The 18,828-nt window shown below is 39.3% G+C and overlaps 1 protein-coding gene across 2 annotated transcripts in view; it reads left to right on the forward strand.

Annotated features, from left to right (window-relative positions):
- LOC118313099 (zeta-sarcoglycan) overlaps positions 1 to 10,794 on the forward strand; it is a 274,953-nt gene extending 264,159 nt beyond the window's left edge. Inside the window, exons 8-10 of one of the 2 annotated variants that reach the window (XM_035638350.2) lie at positions 2,311 to 2,392; positions 10,456 to 10,532; positions 10,747 to 10,794. In XM_035638350.2, the coding sequence (XP_035494243.1) occupies positions 2,311 to 2,392; positions 10,456 to 10,526 (153 nt within the window). In that variant the 3' untranslated portion in view covers positions 10,527 to 10,532; positions 10,747 to 10,794. Of the gene's footprint in view, positions 1 to 2,310; positions 6,766 to 10,455; positions 10,533 to 10,746 lie in introns of those variants that run through there. The other variant, XM_035638349.2, reaches the window with a different exon arrangement.
- Positions 10,795 to 18,828: the final 8,034 nt, after the last annotated feature.

Below are 18,828 nucleotides of genomic sequence, written 5' to 3' on the forward strand. Positions count from 1 at the left end.
TTCTTCTTTTGATTAATCATTCACTTGAAGAGAAATGGAAATGGCCAACAAATTTCTGTAGGAAATGGGGACTCCAGCAGAACAACATATATGTTTTTATATATATTAAATCACACTGACCTGTACACATAAATTAGATAGTTAGAAGTTTCATTAATCCGTTGGAATGAAATACCCAAATGGACAGGACATTAGGTGACCACTTGGGCTGTAGTGTTTACCACCAACAAACACTAGGTAATATGCTTTTTAAGACAAACAATCCATAAATGATTTAAATAGAATTTGTTTCCCAATTGGTTGGGGGATTTCATTAATACATCTCCGGGTTGATGACGATAATCTTATCTGGGTAAGCATATGTTGACACCGAAAGTTAATAGAATTTTGATTTGGGATTTTTTTCTATGCCAGAATTATATCAGTTTGTTCCCATCAATCGGCCAATCAATTTATCTTACTACATGTCACGCCATCTGTATTGTAAAGCAGAGTACCATTGTCCTGTTCCATAATAATGCAGTGTGTGTGTGTGTGTGTGTGTGTGTGTGTGCGTGTGTGCGTCTGTGTGTGCGTGCGTGTGTGTGTGTGTGCACGTGCGTGTGTGCGTGCCTGTGTGTGTTGTTCATATAGATTGAGATGTGCCCCGTCAGCCAATGTGAAATCATTAGTTATACTAATTGGTTCCTCACTGTTGGGGATATCTCAATCCCTCATAGCTCTCTTCTCCTTTCTCTTTTCTCTTTTTTTCTTCCTCTCATCTTAACTCCCCCTCTTCATGTCCTCCTATATTCTTCCAACCACTTGATTTGACATTTTTCCTCTCTCATCCTTTCATCTATATCCCTTCCTCTCTCTCTCTTTAACTATCTCTCTCTCTCCTGTCCTCCAATTTCCCTCTGTATTGTTTGCACTCATCACTATTTTTCAGAACATATTTTCATATATCTCCTCTCGTCATTTCTATGATATAGTACATGAATATTGGGCATATAGCTCACAGCTGAGATTATTGTCCTGCCCTGGGTGGCCATACTATGTGTAAGAGAGAGAAAATCAAGTCAGCAGAGTTTCCCTAAACATCGAAGAGTAAATAAAGAAGCAGGCAAAGCATACAATAGAAACCAAGATTCTGTAATGATTCCCATTTGAATTGTAGCTTGTCTCAATCTGACGATGAGAGGAGTGGGCTACAGGAATGCAGGGAGAGGTAAGGACCAGGAGGGATGGAGGCCAGTGTGGGTGGTGAAAAAGGGGAGAAATGTAGCTATTTGAAGAACACTCACTCTTATTGACAATTGTTTCAATATTAAAAAATTACTTCAATGTAATTAAAGTTTGTTCTCTTGAGCAGATGTACTGCATCAGACTCTCTCAGATTTGTCCTAATGTGAGCCATGGGGCCAAACTGACCACTCATTCTTCCTACTCTCTGTGTATTGTGTATCTAACCAACTATTGAATGCACTAACTACCCTACATTCTGCCAATTTTGCCATACAATTTCTTTCATTATGGATTAAACTGCACATATACTTTTGTCTTTAAAGGATTTAATTATAATTCTCCACAAATCAAAATAGCATCTTGAAAAATCTGCCTGACCAACTGTGCAATAATTCAAAGTCATTCAGTTTAAATGGAATGGTAAATGGTATGTTAATTGGTAATATTTTATCTCAACACTAATAAGCTGCTTGATTTTATCTTGAAGACTGTCTTGTATTTGGCTAAGTGTTTCTAAAAAATGTCCAAAAAGGTTAAACAACTTTTAAAATGTGTTGATATTTATTTGTTTGAAGGAAACCTTGATAATGGATATGATATGGTATTGAGTCAACTGGTGTAAGTTTGCTTTGTCTGCAGTGTCCTTTTTCTTTCCCTTTCTTCTTGTCCTCCCCACACTCCTACTAATTCCGTGGCTTTTCCCTCCACTTGCCCTCTGCCCTCTGCCTCAACCCCTCTCTCCCTGTCTCTACATCTAAAGAGACACTTTCTAAATAGAAATTATCCCTCTGTTGATGACAATCCCAGTTGACCATAGAATATAGTCACATCCCATGCAGCAGTGTGCTCTCTCTTTCATTGTATTCACAACCCCAACTTTCTTGCTGTCTGTATTTCTATGTATTATATTTGAAAAGACAGTCCATGTGAGCTCAGTTCCCTACAGCCATAACATCTACCTCTGTGCATCCATTTCATGTTTTATGTGTAATTGTATTGCTTTGTTGTGTTGCTTTTGTTCTTTATCATTCTTCTTCATTATGCTTTCATTTTTTCTAAATCATCTCTGTTTCATGTTCACAGATCTTTCTAGATGCCAACTCCATCAGACTGGGCAACATTCCCCTTGGCAGTGCTGTGGACCCCCTGGAGGGGGCGCCTGCAGGTACCACCTACACTAAACAGACTGTCTACGAGCTGTGTGCCTGTGCTAATGGCAAGCTATACCTGTCCCCAGCTGAGAAAGGCTCTACCTGCCAAACCACTAGTAACTTCTGTCTCTGGAGCTGAAAATACAAAGTTGACAAACACCGAGGACATATGGACTATTAGAGTTTGAAGCTAATGCTAGCCAACAGACTGAATCATCGTGAATTAGGGCTTGGTGGGATGTTAATGCCAGCTAACAGACCGAATCAACATCGATTGTAGCATGGCGAGAAGTTACATCCGTTAACCAACCAAATAACATGGCTTACGGCTTTGGCAGGAAGCAAATCCTTGCTAACAGACCAAATCAACATGGACTGTGGTTTGGTGTGAAGCTAATGCCAGCTAAAAGAACTGGATCTACATGGACAAGAGCTTGGTGAGAAGCCACCTCACCATCCAAATGAATATGGATTGGTCAGTAGCTAATGCTAGTCAGGAAGATGTGTGACTTGGCAGTAAGCAAAAGCCAATTAGGCTTTATTGCTTATGGGTTTGATGCTAAGCCCACTCATGGCCATGGATAGACAGTCTCACTCGAGGGCTCTCATTGGCTGCCTCTGCCATTGTTGAATGGCTGCCATGATGTTTCTGAAAGTCACAAGTATTACATTTGGGAGTTGATTGAGAACAACAAACTCTTACAGAGTTGAATGTTCACCGTTTGACCAAAATGTTCAGGAAAATATATTCCTGTTTTGTTAGTACAAAAGATATGGTGATTGACTGGAAACTCGCCAGCACGGACTGACCAAGGTCTCTGAGTTCGAAGTTCTGGTTATCAGTTTGCCAACAGACATCAGTGAGAACTTTGTTTTTTTGCTCTGCAGGTATCTAACAATTAAATCAGACAATGGTTTATTCTTGTGGGAAGCTAAGGCTAGCTAACGGACCAATCTATACCAGAAAGGCCTTCCCCTTACTCCCCATCTAGTCCTATACCCAAATTTCCTTTTCCATATTAATCTTCACCATATAGTTCACCTAATGTTCTCCAACCCTATATTTCATAGGATAACTAATGCAAATAAATGTGTTTCAGCCTTGCATTCGCCAGCTTTCCCTCCCTACATTTTCTGATTTTCACCATTACATTTTTTTTTCTTTCACTAGTTACTGCTGTGTTCTTCTTCCCTTCAGTGTCCCAGTTATCTATTACTTTACATATTTTGCTACTGTTTTCGATGCTCAAGTTATTTTTTTCAGTCTATGCACCTACTTGCACTGAGCTGGTGAAGAAAATGTTGTTCCACCAATCCACTTTCTTCCTCCCATCTGGTTTAAGAAAACAGTAAACATTTTATCTGATTTCTTCCCCTGACTAGTTAAAACATTTATTCACAAATCCTGACAGCTGCATCAGGGTTTTCCCCCACACTATCTGCCCCAACATCTTTCGGTTCTCCGTGTATAGAAGCAAATTGCTTAGTAAAAAGAAGAGGAACAGTAATTTGAGTCTTAGGTTAAATTAAGACTCAAGAGGGTGCTAAGACAGACAGACCATGTGGAGCCATTCCTCTAGTCAGGCAGAGGCAGCAATCAGGTGATGGCCAGACCAATTTTGGTCTTATCATGGAGTATTATACATCGTCATCCTATGTTCTTTATCTGTCAGAGTTTCCTTACTCCCTTACATTACTTTTCTACTTTTCTTGCCAAGTATTGCTCTTCCTTCTTAGTTATTTCTTTTCTGTCTTTGATATATATTTTTCTTGTCTTCGCATTAATACTCTTTTTGGTCTTTCTTCAGCTCGTCTTTACTGCAGTATTTTCACCTATCATTACCCCATGATCAACACCCTCACCACTTTGTTTTCCCTCCAACAGCTACATTTCAAAATTTTATGTTAAATCTCTTCACCACCATTCACCAAATGACATATCTTAATGTTTTTCTGTCTTCTTTGGCTATCACCAACTCAAATATCACCCCTCCAGTCTTACCCTTTACCCCATTTTAAAAGTTCAGTAACAAAAGCAAGAAAAGTCAAGGAGGTCAAAAGAGGTTATTGTTTAAGTATGCATCAATCCATGTTTTGTAGCTTGTTTGGAGTTGGGTCACATGGCAGCAAGTTAAACAGGTAGTCTAGACATCCCTCTCCCTAACATTTCCAGCACTTTGTGGGAGGTCCCATGGCATTCTTAGTCCAAATGAGATCTGTTGTGTCTTCAGCATATTGGGTTTGTGGGTCTGAGCTCCTCACCCTATCTATAAATATAAGCCCAGACACTTCACAGAGGAAACTAATTTCAGCTGCTTGTATTGGTGATCTGATTCTTTTGGGCACAACCAAAAAAAACATGTACATTGCGGTTGTTCATGGAAATCACAAACAGGACCAGTGACGGGGAAACCTTGGCAGAGGCCAGTACCAACAGGAAACATGCCTGACCTCCTTCCGACAATACAGAGACAGCTCTCATTGCAGTTATTTAAGAAACAGATGGCTCGTAATAACTCTCCCAGTACCATACTCCAATAGTGCTCTCCACAAGGCCCCCTTACGGACATGGTGGTAAGTAATCTCCAAGTCCACAAATCACATGTACACCTGATAGGCAACATCCCATGTCCCCTCCAGTAACCTTATAAGGGTGAAAAGCTTGTTCACTGTTCCATACCTGGGTTGGAATCTGCAGTATTCCTTCTGGATATGAGGTTCAACAATCAATCAGAACCTCCTTTCAGCACACTGGGGAGGGTGAGCAGTGTGATACCACAATAATTTGAGCACACCCCGTGGTACCCCTTTTTAAATTATAGCAATCAACACCTCAGTTTTGCTCTCCATGGTTTGTGTCGTTAAAATCCAGACGACACTGAAAAGGCATGTTTGTCAAGACACCCCAACTACGACCCCAACCTTCAGCATAAAGGCAAAAAACATCCAAACCTGGTGATATTCTCCTTGCTTAAGTCGTCAAACTCTGCCTCATCATCAGAGGACGTGGTTGGGATCATGAGTTCCTCAAGGTGTTCGTCCCACCAGCCAACAATATCCCCAGTCAGAGTTACCAGTTCTCTGATTGCAACTCTGAGCAGCTGTCTCCACAATGGAGGCTTTGAACATTGCCCACTCAGATTGGTGCTCCAATCTTCTCCAGGATGAATTAGAGGTTCCTTCAAAGGTGGCGGATGACGATGTTACTGACAGCAGCCTCAGCCAGGTGTTCCAAGGCCATACTTCCTACATGTTTGTGTTTACTATGCCTGTCTGGCAGCCTTCCCCATCATCAGATCCAATTCAACCTCATGTGTTGATCAGTTGACACCTCTGCTCTGAGTGTCCAAGACATACAACAGCAGATCAGATGATGCCATCAGGTTGATCATCAGTCTTTAAGCCTAGGGTGTTCTAGTACCAAGTACAATTATGAACTATTCTATGCTGAAACGTGGTGTTTGTTATGGCCAATCCATCTTAAGCACAGAAGTCCAATAACAAAGTGCCACTCAGGTTCAAATCAGACTGACCATTTCTCCCAATTACGCCACTCCAGGTTTCTCCATCATTGCCGACATAATCATTGAAGTCTCCCCGGCAGACTATAGAGTTTCCAGGTGGTACCCTTTCCAGGACCCCTTTAAGAGACTCCAAAAAGTCTGAAGATGCCAAACTGCTGTTAGGTGCATAAGCATAATCAACAGTCAGAGCCTTCCTCTCATTAACTTGCACTCACATTGGGGTAAACCCTTGCATGCAACACAGGAAAGCCCCTCCCTCCCAACCACACACACACACACACACACAGACACACACGGCTCCTTCAATCCCCAGGACATAGAAGTCCCTCTAGTATATTAAGGTGATGATCTTTATCGGTATGAATGTCTTCAAGTTGGCTAACCTAGCACCCAACCTCTGCAATGGTTTGAAATCAGCAACTTTGTGTGGCAGAAATCCCCCTGGCAGAAATTATGAATGGATTTGGTTATATGTGTATGGACTCTGGACGCTGGATTAAGGCCCTGAGACGTACTTTCTTTTTTAAAACAAAGTGATACACAGGTGCCTTTGCTGCTGTTGGTAAAAGCACATCACAGTCTGAACGTTCACACTACCCTCAGTGGACCATCTGCAAGGGTCTGGACAAACTATCTATTTATCAATCTACCTATCTATTTAGTTCTCTGTCTTTTCCTCCCCCTTTTCTCCTGGTTTTGTAGAACCCTCAGTATATCCAGCTGAAAAAAGAACATTTCAATCCTGGTTTAAAGTAAAATTTTCTGATGTGATCCCTTATGGTTTTATTCTTGATAATAAAAAAAGCACAAATTATGCCATGTATATAACAATACCAATAAAGTAATATTGTTTTTCAAGAGAATCTCTGGAGTCTTCAGTTTTGTCAAATTTATTTTTTTTCCTACCGAACTACAGAAATGAAAATGTAGTATGTATGTTGTATCCTTTTTATTGTTTTCTATAGTTTCAAAACATTTTGGTAAAATGTACCTGTCGGTATCAGATGTATCTGCTGTGCCATACACATAAAGCAACCAACTAGGAAACAAGAATTATAAGATATTGCATATGACCGGAAATGTTACAGATCAAATTCAGGATGTAGTTACAGGGTATTTTACAAGGGGTCATGTTATTTTATCTCATCTTCTTATAGAGTAGCCAGTTTGCTGTTGTTGTTGTTGTTTTTCCATTTTTTCCTTTTCCAATCTTGAACAGATAGAAAGAATAACACAGACACACAAACAGAGATCATTCATCATGGCTCACAACCTCCTAACTTCTCTCATTCTATCAATTTTCTTGTAACTTAAGATGTTCATGCAAATCCTTCACATCTTACTTTTAGTTCTTTCCCTCTGCCTTTTATCATCACTCTACTCTCATTTGATATCTTTATCTGCCTCTTTATATCAATGTAATAAACATTCAGTTTTATAGTAATTGTTTTTTATGTGGTGAGAGACTAGATCAATTCATCCCTTTTAATCATTTTGTTAACGTTGACAAAGCACAGTTTCTCATTCTTTCACTATTTTCTTTTTCTCTCTCTGTCCTCTTCAAGTCCTTCTTCAAAATGAATTCCTGTGAACACACAACCAAGTATAAGCTTTCTGATGAGAATGCTGTGCAAAGCACAAAAAAGCCTGCATTTTATCTTATTGTCATTTCAAATGTGTCCATTGACCCTAAGGCCTGTTGACAGTAAAGGAATAACTTGATCAATGTGAGTTGTGTTCCCCCATTTACTGCAGACTTTCTTTGTGAACGGTGCCCGTCCAGCTTTAATTCTACATATTTAATTTTATAGTGCTCGACTTATTTTTCAATTGCATTTTGCCAATTGTGGCCTCTTTATCAATTTCCAGGTGCAGCTATTGAAAACTTGTTGACAGTTTTTACTGCACTGCATCTGCACTGTGCAGTTTGTAATCTTGTTATAGCAGTACAGGATTTATATGCAAAAAAAGGGGAGAAAAACATGTTTCTCTTTGCTTTTGAGGTGCACATGGTTCTCAGCATCAAACTTAACAGAATGTGTATGTACAAAATATATGTGTAGAAATGTAATTTCTCTATGGTTAGATAGGTTTTCATCACACCAATGATTAGGTGCTCCAGCACTCCATATTAGTTTTGTACAAAAGTGATTCTTATCTGCTGACATAAATTAAAACCCACTCAATTTTCCTTGAAAAAGTTAACAACAACACAGAGAGAGCACTTAATTGTATTCATGGACACTATAATTTGCACAGTAAATCTTGCAAATTTCCAAATAAGTGAATAAGAATAAGAAAGACAATTTGTAATATCTTAAAAGGTTTGGGTTAAAAATACAGATAGAACAAATGACTGGTTCTTTTGTGAGTTAGTAAGTAAGGTAGATAATGAAACTATTAATGAACCATAATAGTTTCATGAAAAGATATGAAAACTTGGGTCACTTGAGCAGCAGGGTGGTTTGTAGTGAGGAGTAACTAGCTTACCTCCTCCTTCCTATATTGTCATTTTTTTCTTCTGTGGTTATATTAATATTGCTTAATGTTATTTTGCCATTTTTCCAGAACCATGCCGTGAATGACACAGTTTTCATGGATCTTGCAGAGTGACATGGAACCCTGCAACCAAACTCCTTTAATCTTCATTGTATTGAGGTGGAGGCAGACAATACTACTTGGAAAATAGTGATTGATAATAATAATAATGATCATTGTAATTATTGGCTTACTCAACAAAAAAAGATTAACTTCTGAGAAGGCAGAATTTTACCACTTAAAATATTCATTCATATTAGGGGTTTATGTTTTGGCAGATGTTTTGACCCTATAACCTGAAAAATGATAAATTCTGATGCTGATCCTCGTTTGTCTGTTACATCATGAAGGAGTCACTAGCATCGTCTTAACATGTACATGTTGTCAGAGGAATCCTGCAACGTGAGCAAAAGGCCGTGTACTTGGAGTACCCATAGTGAGATTGATACAGCTAGTGGAGTGTATGAGAAGGACATGTCAGAAGAGGAAGATAATGTGGAAATCAATTCTGAGCATGAAAGTAAATTTGAAGACAATTGCTCGCACCCAGAGCAAGAACAACAAAGAGCATCACAGCCAGAGAAATAAGGAGGATATATTGTGAAATATATGACCAAGAATAGCCAGAGAGTGAATGGTCTTCATCCAGGATAAACAAGGAAAAATACAATACAGATTTTTTATTTACTTTAAATAAAGTAACAAATATTGACAGATGACTAAAGCATGCCAAAATTGCATAACAGGGTAAATTAGATATTTCTATTTGAAGAAAAACCTTGAAAATATTCCCATATATAGCCTGGCATAATTAACTAAAATTGGTGTTCAGTTGAAATTTTTTTTTAAAAAGACATGTTTTAAAAGCTAAACAAAGTTGTATATCCTGGATAACCACACATACTGCTTCGTAGTACAGGCCCCTGGTCACTCAGTTTAATCAGAAAAAAAATTAACTTTTAATTAGGAATAGAAGTATTGTCCCTTTACTTGAATGACAGTTGTTCATTGGTTCACTCATGATGTCGCAGTGTCAAGTGGTAACATTCACTGAGCTTCCCAGACAAACCTCTCGTTATCTATGACACCACACACACACGCACACACACAAATCAGAGGCCAAGCAATGTCATTGTGACATGAAAGTGTGCCTTTGAATGACAAGCACCGTCAAAGCCAGGAGGAGATGGAAATAATGTTCTCTCATTTCCTCCATGCTGTTTGAGACACATCACAGAGGAGAGGAGAATAGTTTGGTTAATCACTACACATTAGAGAAGAAAGAAGAAGAGAGATGAAATGCTGAGAGGTCGAATGATGGTGGAGAAGTGGACACGAGATAAGGTCCGCTATTTCCATGAATGTTTGGTCATTTTATAACCAGAGGGCACAATTGTGAAATGTGTTAATGCGGGAGGACTGAATTATCAGTTAGTGTGGTGAGGCCTGTGTCTGCATGAATGTACCACGTCTTCTAGGAAAAAAGAAGAGATGTGGGACTCCATGGGTCTAAGTATGTTCCTTTATCCTGTGAAGACACTTTTGAAGTTTTCAGAAACTTGTACACAGTGTTTACAGACAACGCCTCAATTCCTGTGTAATCTACTGGTGCATCCTCAGGGTGTTACTGTCCGTGATGTGTATTCACACTCAGGAACTGTGTGGGACGTCAGTTTGCAGAGACTGTCTGAGAAAATAAAGAAAACACAGTCAACTGTTCTCTGCCTGTATAAGAAGTCAGTGGTCAGAGCATGACTCAGGGAAGTGATTCTCCTTGTTTCTTCCTTCTGAGTGTCAGTATGTCATTACTGTGTCATCAGCAGGAAACCAAAAATAAAATCTATGTTCTGTATATGCAATGTTTAATAAAGTGGTCAAGCCCTTTCTCAAAAGTTTTCCAAGTAGCTCAGGTCTCACGTCTTGAATAGAAAAGACAAGTCTTTGGTTTAGTCAACCACTCCACACAAAGAGTAAAATGATATGCATGTTAATAAAATGTACTTTGTTGTTTTCAGCGATACTTTCACCTTCGGCACCTTTGACAGCTCGGAGATCCATCATCCTTGGGTTTACTGCATTACTGTAGTTGCTGGTGAGGAGTAAAGTCATCAATATTTTATACATTGTCAATGTCAATGCTCTGTGAAATGCTGGGTGAAACTTCGCCAAGAGGTAATGTAACTTTAGAGTTGTTGGACAAAACACTACAAGAAATGTATCTTCATGTGAGTCGTAAAACCTATTTCTAGGCTATCAATTATTATGAAGATGAATTTCCTTAATACATGTCTTTATTTTTTCAAAAGGCATGATCACCAAGACAAATGGCCTTATATGACAGTGCTGAGGTAAGGGTCTACTTTTGAAAAGGTATAGTTGGTGTAAAATGGGACAGGAAATGGAAATTTGATGTGAATTTCCTTGAAGACAATATGGCAGGTGTGTGTGCTACTTTGTCAGGTCAAGATCATCTCTGATGTTCCTGATAAAAGCTGACAGATGATCCAAAACCATTGATCATCAGGGCGTAGCAAAACTTTTTTAATGTACAGCTTTGTATGTATAACACAGCTGAAGTAGAGGTCTTAAATTACATCGAGCATTCATCAGAGCAGTCAAGGTTACAAAAAATGAAAGTAAATTTGTTTTGTTTTTAGTTGTACTCTCTGATAGGAAGTGAATAGTTACATTGGAAATCTCCACTAGTCGTTTGGACACTTGTCTGCCAGTGTGTTATTTAAACAAAATATTTTATTTTATTTTTGCCGCTAATTACAGTGCCTGACGGTGTGTGTTCCTGGCTGGGCATAGTGTCCGGACTCCTGCACCTTCCTTTTGCACACTGGCACTGAATCAGTCAATCTGACGCTCAACTCCTTATCATATTAAAGACCGGCTCGACCGACGCTTCTGTGTCTGATCTCTGTACACTGTCGGGGCAGTAATGCTTTGGCCCAGCTGCAAATTTGCTCTTCTCTGAGTTAAATTGTTGGATATTGTGTTTTATGGAGTACAATAAAAGTTACAATTACAACTGAAAATACATTGTTCATTACATTGTGAAAGTGCCCTCATTTATTTGACAGTGCCTTCAGAGAACAAAATGCCATTAATCATTTCCTCGGCCTTGTGGCCTTGTTTGGTACTACAAGTCTGAAAAGGAATGAGCACTGCAGAAAGTCCCAAATTAATAAGTAATAAAACAAATAAAGAAGTCATCTTTGTTGAGGTAATGCACATAAAATGTTTGAATTTTTGTTTGTTTTCCAACAATATCTGTCACATCCCATGTTGTCTCTTTACAATGTGTATCTGACACGATGTATCTCTCTCTCTCACACACACACACACACACACCTTCACACAGGAGTCACCTTGGCAGCAGGAATGCCCTCCAGTAGCTGTTCTTGTCAGGCTCAGAGAGCAAGAGCATCTTGATGTGGTTGTGGTTGTTGTTGGTGTTGTTGTCGTTGTCGTTACTTTTGTTGTATGATGTGTGCAGGGAAGGAGCGCGGTGGCCTGGGGTATCTGCTCTGTTGTCAATGACAGTCAATGACGTCCTGCTGCTGAGTGGAAAGGATTAGCCAACACTCTCTCTGTGCCAGAGGGAAGGCATGGTACACATCTTCTTCACAAGGAAAATCTTGGAAGTGTGAGGTAATGTTTTGTGAGATTTAGGAAAAGAACCAATGTCTAATTCGGATCTGTGCAAACTGGCGCCATTGACAATTGATGTTTTTAAAATGAAAACGTGGATGTAGCCTTAGGAATTGACACATTAGGAATTGTGCAAACTAACGGTGCAAGTTGTCACACTTTAGGAGGTGGAACAAAACTAGCATGGAAGTCTGAGAAATGTCAATCAAGCACAATGCATGCACAGTACACACTCACATAGTCCGGTTTTAACAGACAGAAGTGAACGCACCACTGTGGATGTTCCATTGTTGTGTTGGGGATCTATTGGCTTCTCATTCCACTTGACTATCCTTAAACTTTCAGAAACATAAAATCTTTTATTTTTAGTTTCAAATCAAAAGAAAAACAATTATATTTGCTAATTGAGATGTCAGTGTTTCGCTGCTGTGTATTTCCTGGTTCAGCTCTAAACAGCTAGATGCTTTTTGCTCAAAATGGAAACACTTTTCATACAGAAAATGGATTGTTGCTTTCCCCTGAGTGGTGTGTTTGATGTGTGATTGAAAAGTTCTTTCATTAACTAATCAGACCTCAGGGAATGGGAACTTGTCAACCTTTATGTGGAGAAAACATCCTCAGAGAGGAGACAACAGACAGACCAGAAACTGTTTTATTGCTGCTGCAGTTTCGAAGCTGAAAAAACAAAGGTTGTCTAGAATTTTGCTGAGCAGCTTCACACAACATGTCAGACGAGTTAAATCAGAACCAATTATCAGAATAAATAACAAAATCCTGGTGCTTCTACCAGTATTTTTGTTTTTAGCGAATATCAATTTTTTTTCATGTCATTTTCTGACATTTTTTTGCTATGTAAATTAAGTTGTTCTATTTTCCTACAACATTTTAGCTGCTGGAAGGTGAAAAAAACCCAACAACTTCAAAGTTAAGGACTGGGGTATAAAACCGCTGCTCTCTTTCTTCTAAAACACCACATAGCAAATTTTACATTTTGAGGTACAGGCAAGCCTCATTAAGGCAATTACCCACTGGAAAAAACAAACTGTAGTTTTTTGTATTGATGGGGAGGCAGCAAATATTCATCTGGCACAGAAACAGCTCAGAAGAAAAAAAAGAGATATATATACATACATGCATATGATAATAGATATTTGTAGTATGATCCTGATTTTTTGTCACTTCATAATCTGATACCGGTGTGATTAGTTGGAGCTGGACTTGTGTTGGGACAGCTGATATCTGCTTCTGTTTCGCATTAACCATCACACAGTGTGAGTCCACAGCTTGCTCTTCAAAAATCATAAAGCAAAAAGGTTTCAAAACACAAACACAGACTCTCAGTTGGTAAACAGCCTGAGGGAGATCAGCATGTTCATTAGGAGGCCATAGCTTTCCTACAGTGGAGCTAAGTGTAGAGATTAGAGAGAGAGTGAGAGTTTTATAACTCTGTGTGTGTGTGTGTGTGTGTGTGTGTGTGTGTGTGTGTGTGTGTGTGTGTGTGTGTGTGTGTGTGTGTGTGTGTGTGTGTGTGTGTGTGTGTGTGTGTGGCAGGCAAGAACCATAGGCAGACAGTTGCTTCAAACATTCCCTCGAGTTGCCCGTAAAATATGCTATTCCAGCAAAATACTGCAAAAATATCAATATGAACTCGAGAAACAGTGTGTAAATTGGTTGACATAATACATTAATTTTAACCTTGGCACTTCACTGACTTTAGGAGCTATACACATATCTAATTCCTCTAATCAATAAGAATACTGGGAGATTTTGACAGTTGTCTTTCACAGAGCTGTAGCTGTCCATGTAGTCCGTGTGGGATTGGCGTCCTGTTAAGTCTGATGTGAAACACTATTGATTTAAATGGTGGAACAGAAGGCTTCCCTACTGTACCTCATCAAAAAAGAATGGTCAATATTGCCGTACTGTATTTTGCATAGAATAGGTAGCCAGTTAAAAACCTTTACAATTTCTGTTCTCAAATCAAATTGACCAGATTACAAGCAAACCTTGAGTTCTAACGTGCCTTAAGAGAATCAGTGTGTCCCGCCTGCCCTTAGCTCTAAAGTCAAACCTTGCAATTACAACCCGGCTGCTCTGAGTTGCACTTCTGATGTTAGCCAATTACAGCTACTTTCAAAGTCCTATCATCCAATTACCTTCTCTTGTCATCCTGGATTCTGCAGACCCCATTAGCCAATTATACATCTCACACAATTAATCAAACAAGAAGATCCTGCAATTTGTTAATCGACATCATGAAAACACAGCACTCATTAATCACTTTTTTTTTTTTTTACATTCAGACCCTGTTATTAGCAGCTATCAAAGCCCAAATGAGGCTCCCTCCAGCTCCAGTTGAGGCCAAGCCTGCCCATGTGCCCCTTTCACTAATGATAATATGGCACTTTAAACTCACCTTCACTGGAGCAAGATAATGATAACACAGACAAGGCTGCTCAGGGTGCAGCATAAGCTTTAGAAGGTGTCTGGGGTTGAACTGGAGAGAGGTTTCAGAGTTTTAAGTTTCTTGTGTCTGACTCATTGAGCTGGAATGAACTGAATGAAATGAACACCAGTTTTCAAACTCAACATACTGTGTGCATTAAAGAAGAGACTTACATGAATGACAAATGACAGGTTGGAATGGTAGACTGGATGAGACAGTCCAAGGTCACTTTCCCACTCATCATATTGTGTTCTCTGTTGAGGGTCAAGTATAAAATCCTGGACTATGTTCAGAATGTACACAACATTTAAAAATGTTTATTCTTTGCTTTTTTTAAAACATTTGCACATGACAGTTATGGACAAGACTGTAGTTATGGCAAATAAGCACAGTCCAGAGGCATGGTCGTCTTGTGATAATTCATAAATTATACAAGCACAATAGCAACACATCGGTCATGGGGTAAAGAAAAATTGCATCTGCAGTCTTGGATCTTTTATGACATTAGATAATAAATAAGTGTGTGATTCCTGGTGCTTGCAAATCGCAGTTAAACACTAGTCACATGTATAATGATTTCTAACCCATCAGAGGAGGCTCAAGTCAGAGGTTAGAGCCAACCACTGCCAATCAAATCGTAAATGCACCTCTGGGTTATACACCTGTAGCACAGAGGCTTCAAGCCACTGTTAGCTGCATCTCTATGGCTGGCGAGCCCTCAGACAGCGGAACAGATGTCATTACACACGGCTATGGGTATTTGTTGGGCCTGTACAACTAATTTATCACACGTATCTGTAAAACTTTATTGCGGTGACATCTCAGTCACTGCAATTAAATGTCAGAAAGAATATCTATGATTACTTCATAGCAATCATGTTAAAACATAAAGCATGCTGATTTACAGTTGAGTATAAAGATAAACGATCACTGGAAGTGATGGCATGATTGTAAATATAAAAAATTATATCAGGAACAACATAGCATCAACATAGCTGCATTTCTTATCGTATTGTATTTGCTAAAATGTTGTTATCCTTTTTAATGACTTGTGCAGAAACTTTCATGCAAAGGAGCAGCCAACTGCTTAACACAATAGAGAGTATAATTCTATCAACATTTATTATCATAATCATGCATTTGATTTTATTGCTGTCTTAACGGAACTTTTCTTACGTGTCAGTGGTTCCATCTTCCAGTTCATATTTTGCTGGTACTGAAATGATGACTCTTTGGTGTGATGGTGTCTGGAGCTGTACTTTACTCAACTTAAAACATGCAGGGCGATATCTCAGCAAACCATTGGTCAATCTGGATGATCGACATGTCAAGTGAGCCGCCAGAATCAGTAGAATCGACAGACAGCCTCCAAATCCCTGTCAAGAACACAATTCTCTAGCGATGAAGGACTAAACACACCATGTGGAAAGTGTTTGGCCGAAGCCATTTCACATTAGAAACACCCCCCTGGAAACCCCTTTGTGCTAGCTAACAGCAGCAGAATAATTGATCAAAACACAACTTCTCGTGACAAAACATAAAGGTAAGATGTTGATTTGCTCTTCTTCAGCTGCCAGTTCGGTGACGGTTGGTCATAGTGATAAGAAACACAAACTTCTGGGATATGTAGCTTGTGTGGTTGGCATTAAGTATGATCATCGCTGTCAACGGCATCGTGGAGATGTTCGGTTATCGTTGTGACGGTAATGATAGTCAGGAGCCAATGCAGACGCAGGTAGGACAATGGTTTAATAAACCAAAAACTTACACTCAGGTAGATGCAGAACCGGATGTCAAACAGGTATTCCAACTTTAAAAGACTAGGGAAAGCACAAGAGAACTGAAGGTAGAACAGAACCCAAACTGAACATATATTTAAATTGCTTATGGGATTCACTCCTTGAGTTCTTTTATTTGACTTTGATTCTTTTTTGTGTTATTCAAATGTAGCCAGATGCAACAGCTGACCCCTATGGTGAAATGTCAGAATAGTGGGAAAATTGAATATAATATCTTTGTCACTAAATTGGCACTTGGCACTTGCTCCATGGCTCACTCTATGGTTCAATGGGGAAATTGTGACTCCGACCTTCACATCTCCTTATTTCATCATATAATAGGAAAAAAAGCGATTGTTAAGTTATCAGTCCTCAGGGTGCCTGATTTTTGTGGGAACTGAGACTTTGGTTGAAGTATCGGAGCAGCAGAGAAGTAAGGATGATATTAAAATGGTTTCTTCTTATGCTATTACTCTATTATTCATGGGGTTTGTTTGTGCCTGTGTCCATCAGTTTTAATGCAGTTATAATTGGCTCTGTAGCACTTGTAACTCAGTTACTACCCACTGCAATTGAATACGAATTATCTGTGCATGTGTATGGATGGGTAATGACTTTAAGGTATATCCTGTGGCGTGTGAATCAATTTTGCTTGCTATATGAGGGTGTTTGTGATGCATTTCAATAACATACTCTGATTGAATGGCACCATTTGTGTTTTCATCTTTGGTTCATTAGCAGTCATCTGGCTTTTGCTCAATACTATCGACCAGAGGCACACAGAGAACATCCTCTGCAATGAAGACAAAAATGTTTTCCATTTTCTAGGTGCCTCTATTGTCCTGTAAAGCATAGTTGACAGTCCTAAGCATCAAAAGATGAGTGAAACACTGGCATCACTCGTACATGTCATCACTGTCGAGAAACATGCCACCCATTCTGGAAAAGTTGCAAGGATAAATTTGCTTGGATAAAGTTAATGCTGTGATTGTGTCACTTACAAGACGATATTCTGACAGAGATGATGTTGTGAAGGAAACTTTTGTGGTGAGCGAGCTAATGGCTAAGAAGCTGAAACCTCATTCAGAGGGAGAATGTGTGAAGGAGCTTTGTTGCTGATGTGGACCTGATAAAAAGGGACAAATCCTCTGTTTTGGCAATTTCAGAGAATGGAAATGTTCAGGTTTTAGAACTCTTCTTCTTCTCACTGTCCAAACGCAGAAGCTCGGCTACTGCGATCCCCCAAAACTTCTTCATTACTCAAAGATGTTGTAGCTCGTGCAAACAGGGATTTTGAAATGCTGTAATTTGTAATTAAAACCTATTGGCAAGTGTTGTATTGGGGTTATACAAATACTTGGCTTGTTCACATTTGTTTGCATTTTGTAGCATGAAAACATGAAAACATGACAAAAATTAATTCAGAAAATATAATAAAGTGTGAAAGAGGAGATTGGAGGGAAAAAACAAGGAATTCAAGCAGCGGTAAAATGCTCCAACTGCAAGAGATAATAATGAAAAAAGTGTTGCTACACCAAGACCACTCATTAACCTGCCCCCTCCTCCACCCCTGAGTGTTCCACATTTTACAATGAAAGAAAACGATGGACCAGAAAAGGGGAAGAAAAGAAAGAGTAAGCCCTTCACTTAGTCCCCCATCCTGATCTCATGAGGAGGAGAAATTGGAAATAGAGACATGGCTGTTGGACCCTTGAGGAAATTAAATACTGAATTCAATGTGCAGACTGACTCAATCACACCACGCTTTTGTAAAATGACTGGGGAATTGAATCCCTTGCCGCTTAGTCAGGGATGTTATTGCTCTTGTAGCTATTTTTGTTTAACTAGGCCTGGGCATACACACACACACACACACACACACACACACACATTTAAAAAAAATAAAGATGCATTTAATATCACACACACAATTGGGTACATACATGTACTTTCATTTACACACAAATATTTCTGTTCACCCAGGACTGAACCCTAAAACTATGGTGTTTTTTCCCCGCCTACACTAAGCAGCAGCAACTTTCATTTTGAAAAAATGATTTCTTTGTTTCACATTCAGACTTTGTAATGCTTTCTCTCAAAACCCTGCAATCTTGCTCCAATAGCCCCTGCTTGTGTGCAAATTTGATTTGCTGCTACTCTGCACTGACTGTCTTCACTCAGATATCTTCGTCTGCACAAATGTCCGGTGCTTCAGTTTGAGTCCTTCCCCTCGTGCTCAGGCTGCTTCTCTGTGTTCGTTAAACTCAGATTTCATCTTGTGCTCTTGGATTTTTGTGAATTTGCCCTTGAAAATTCCTTTATGAACAGAGTACCAGGTATGACGTTGGACAATACAATCCTCACTGCCTCCTTGCGGGTACTTTTGGTACATGTATGTGCCAATATTTATTGGCCATTTATATGTCCATACACCACAAATGAGCAGGAGGTATTTGAGAGAGGGGGCGGGGTTTTGATGGAATGTGCTGCAAAATCTTGTTGTGAAA

This window comes from Scophthalmus maximus, chromosome 8, assembly GCF_022379125.1.
Source record: "Scophthalmus maximus strain ysfricsl-2021 chromosome 8, ASM2237912v1, whole genome shotgun sequence".
Classification (NCBI taxonomy): Eukaryota; Metazoa; Chordata; class Actinopteri; order Pleuronectiformes; family Scophthalmidae; genus Scophthalmus; species Scophthalmus maximus.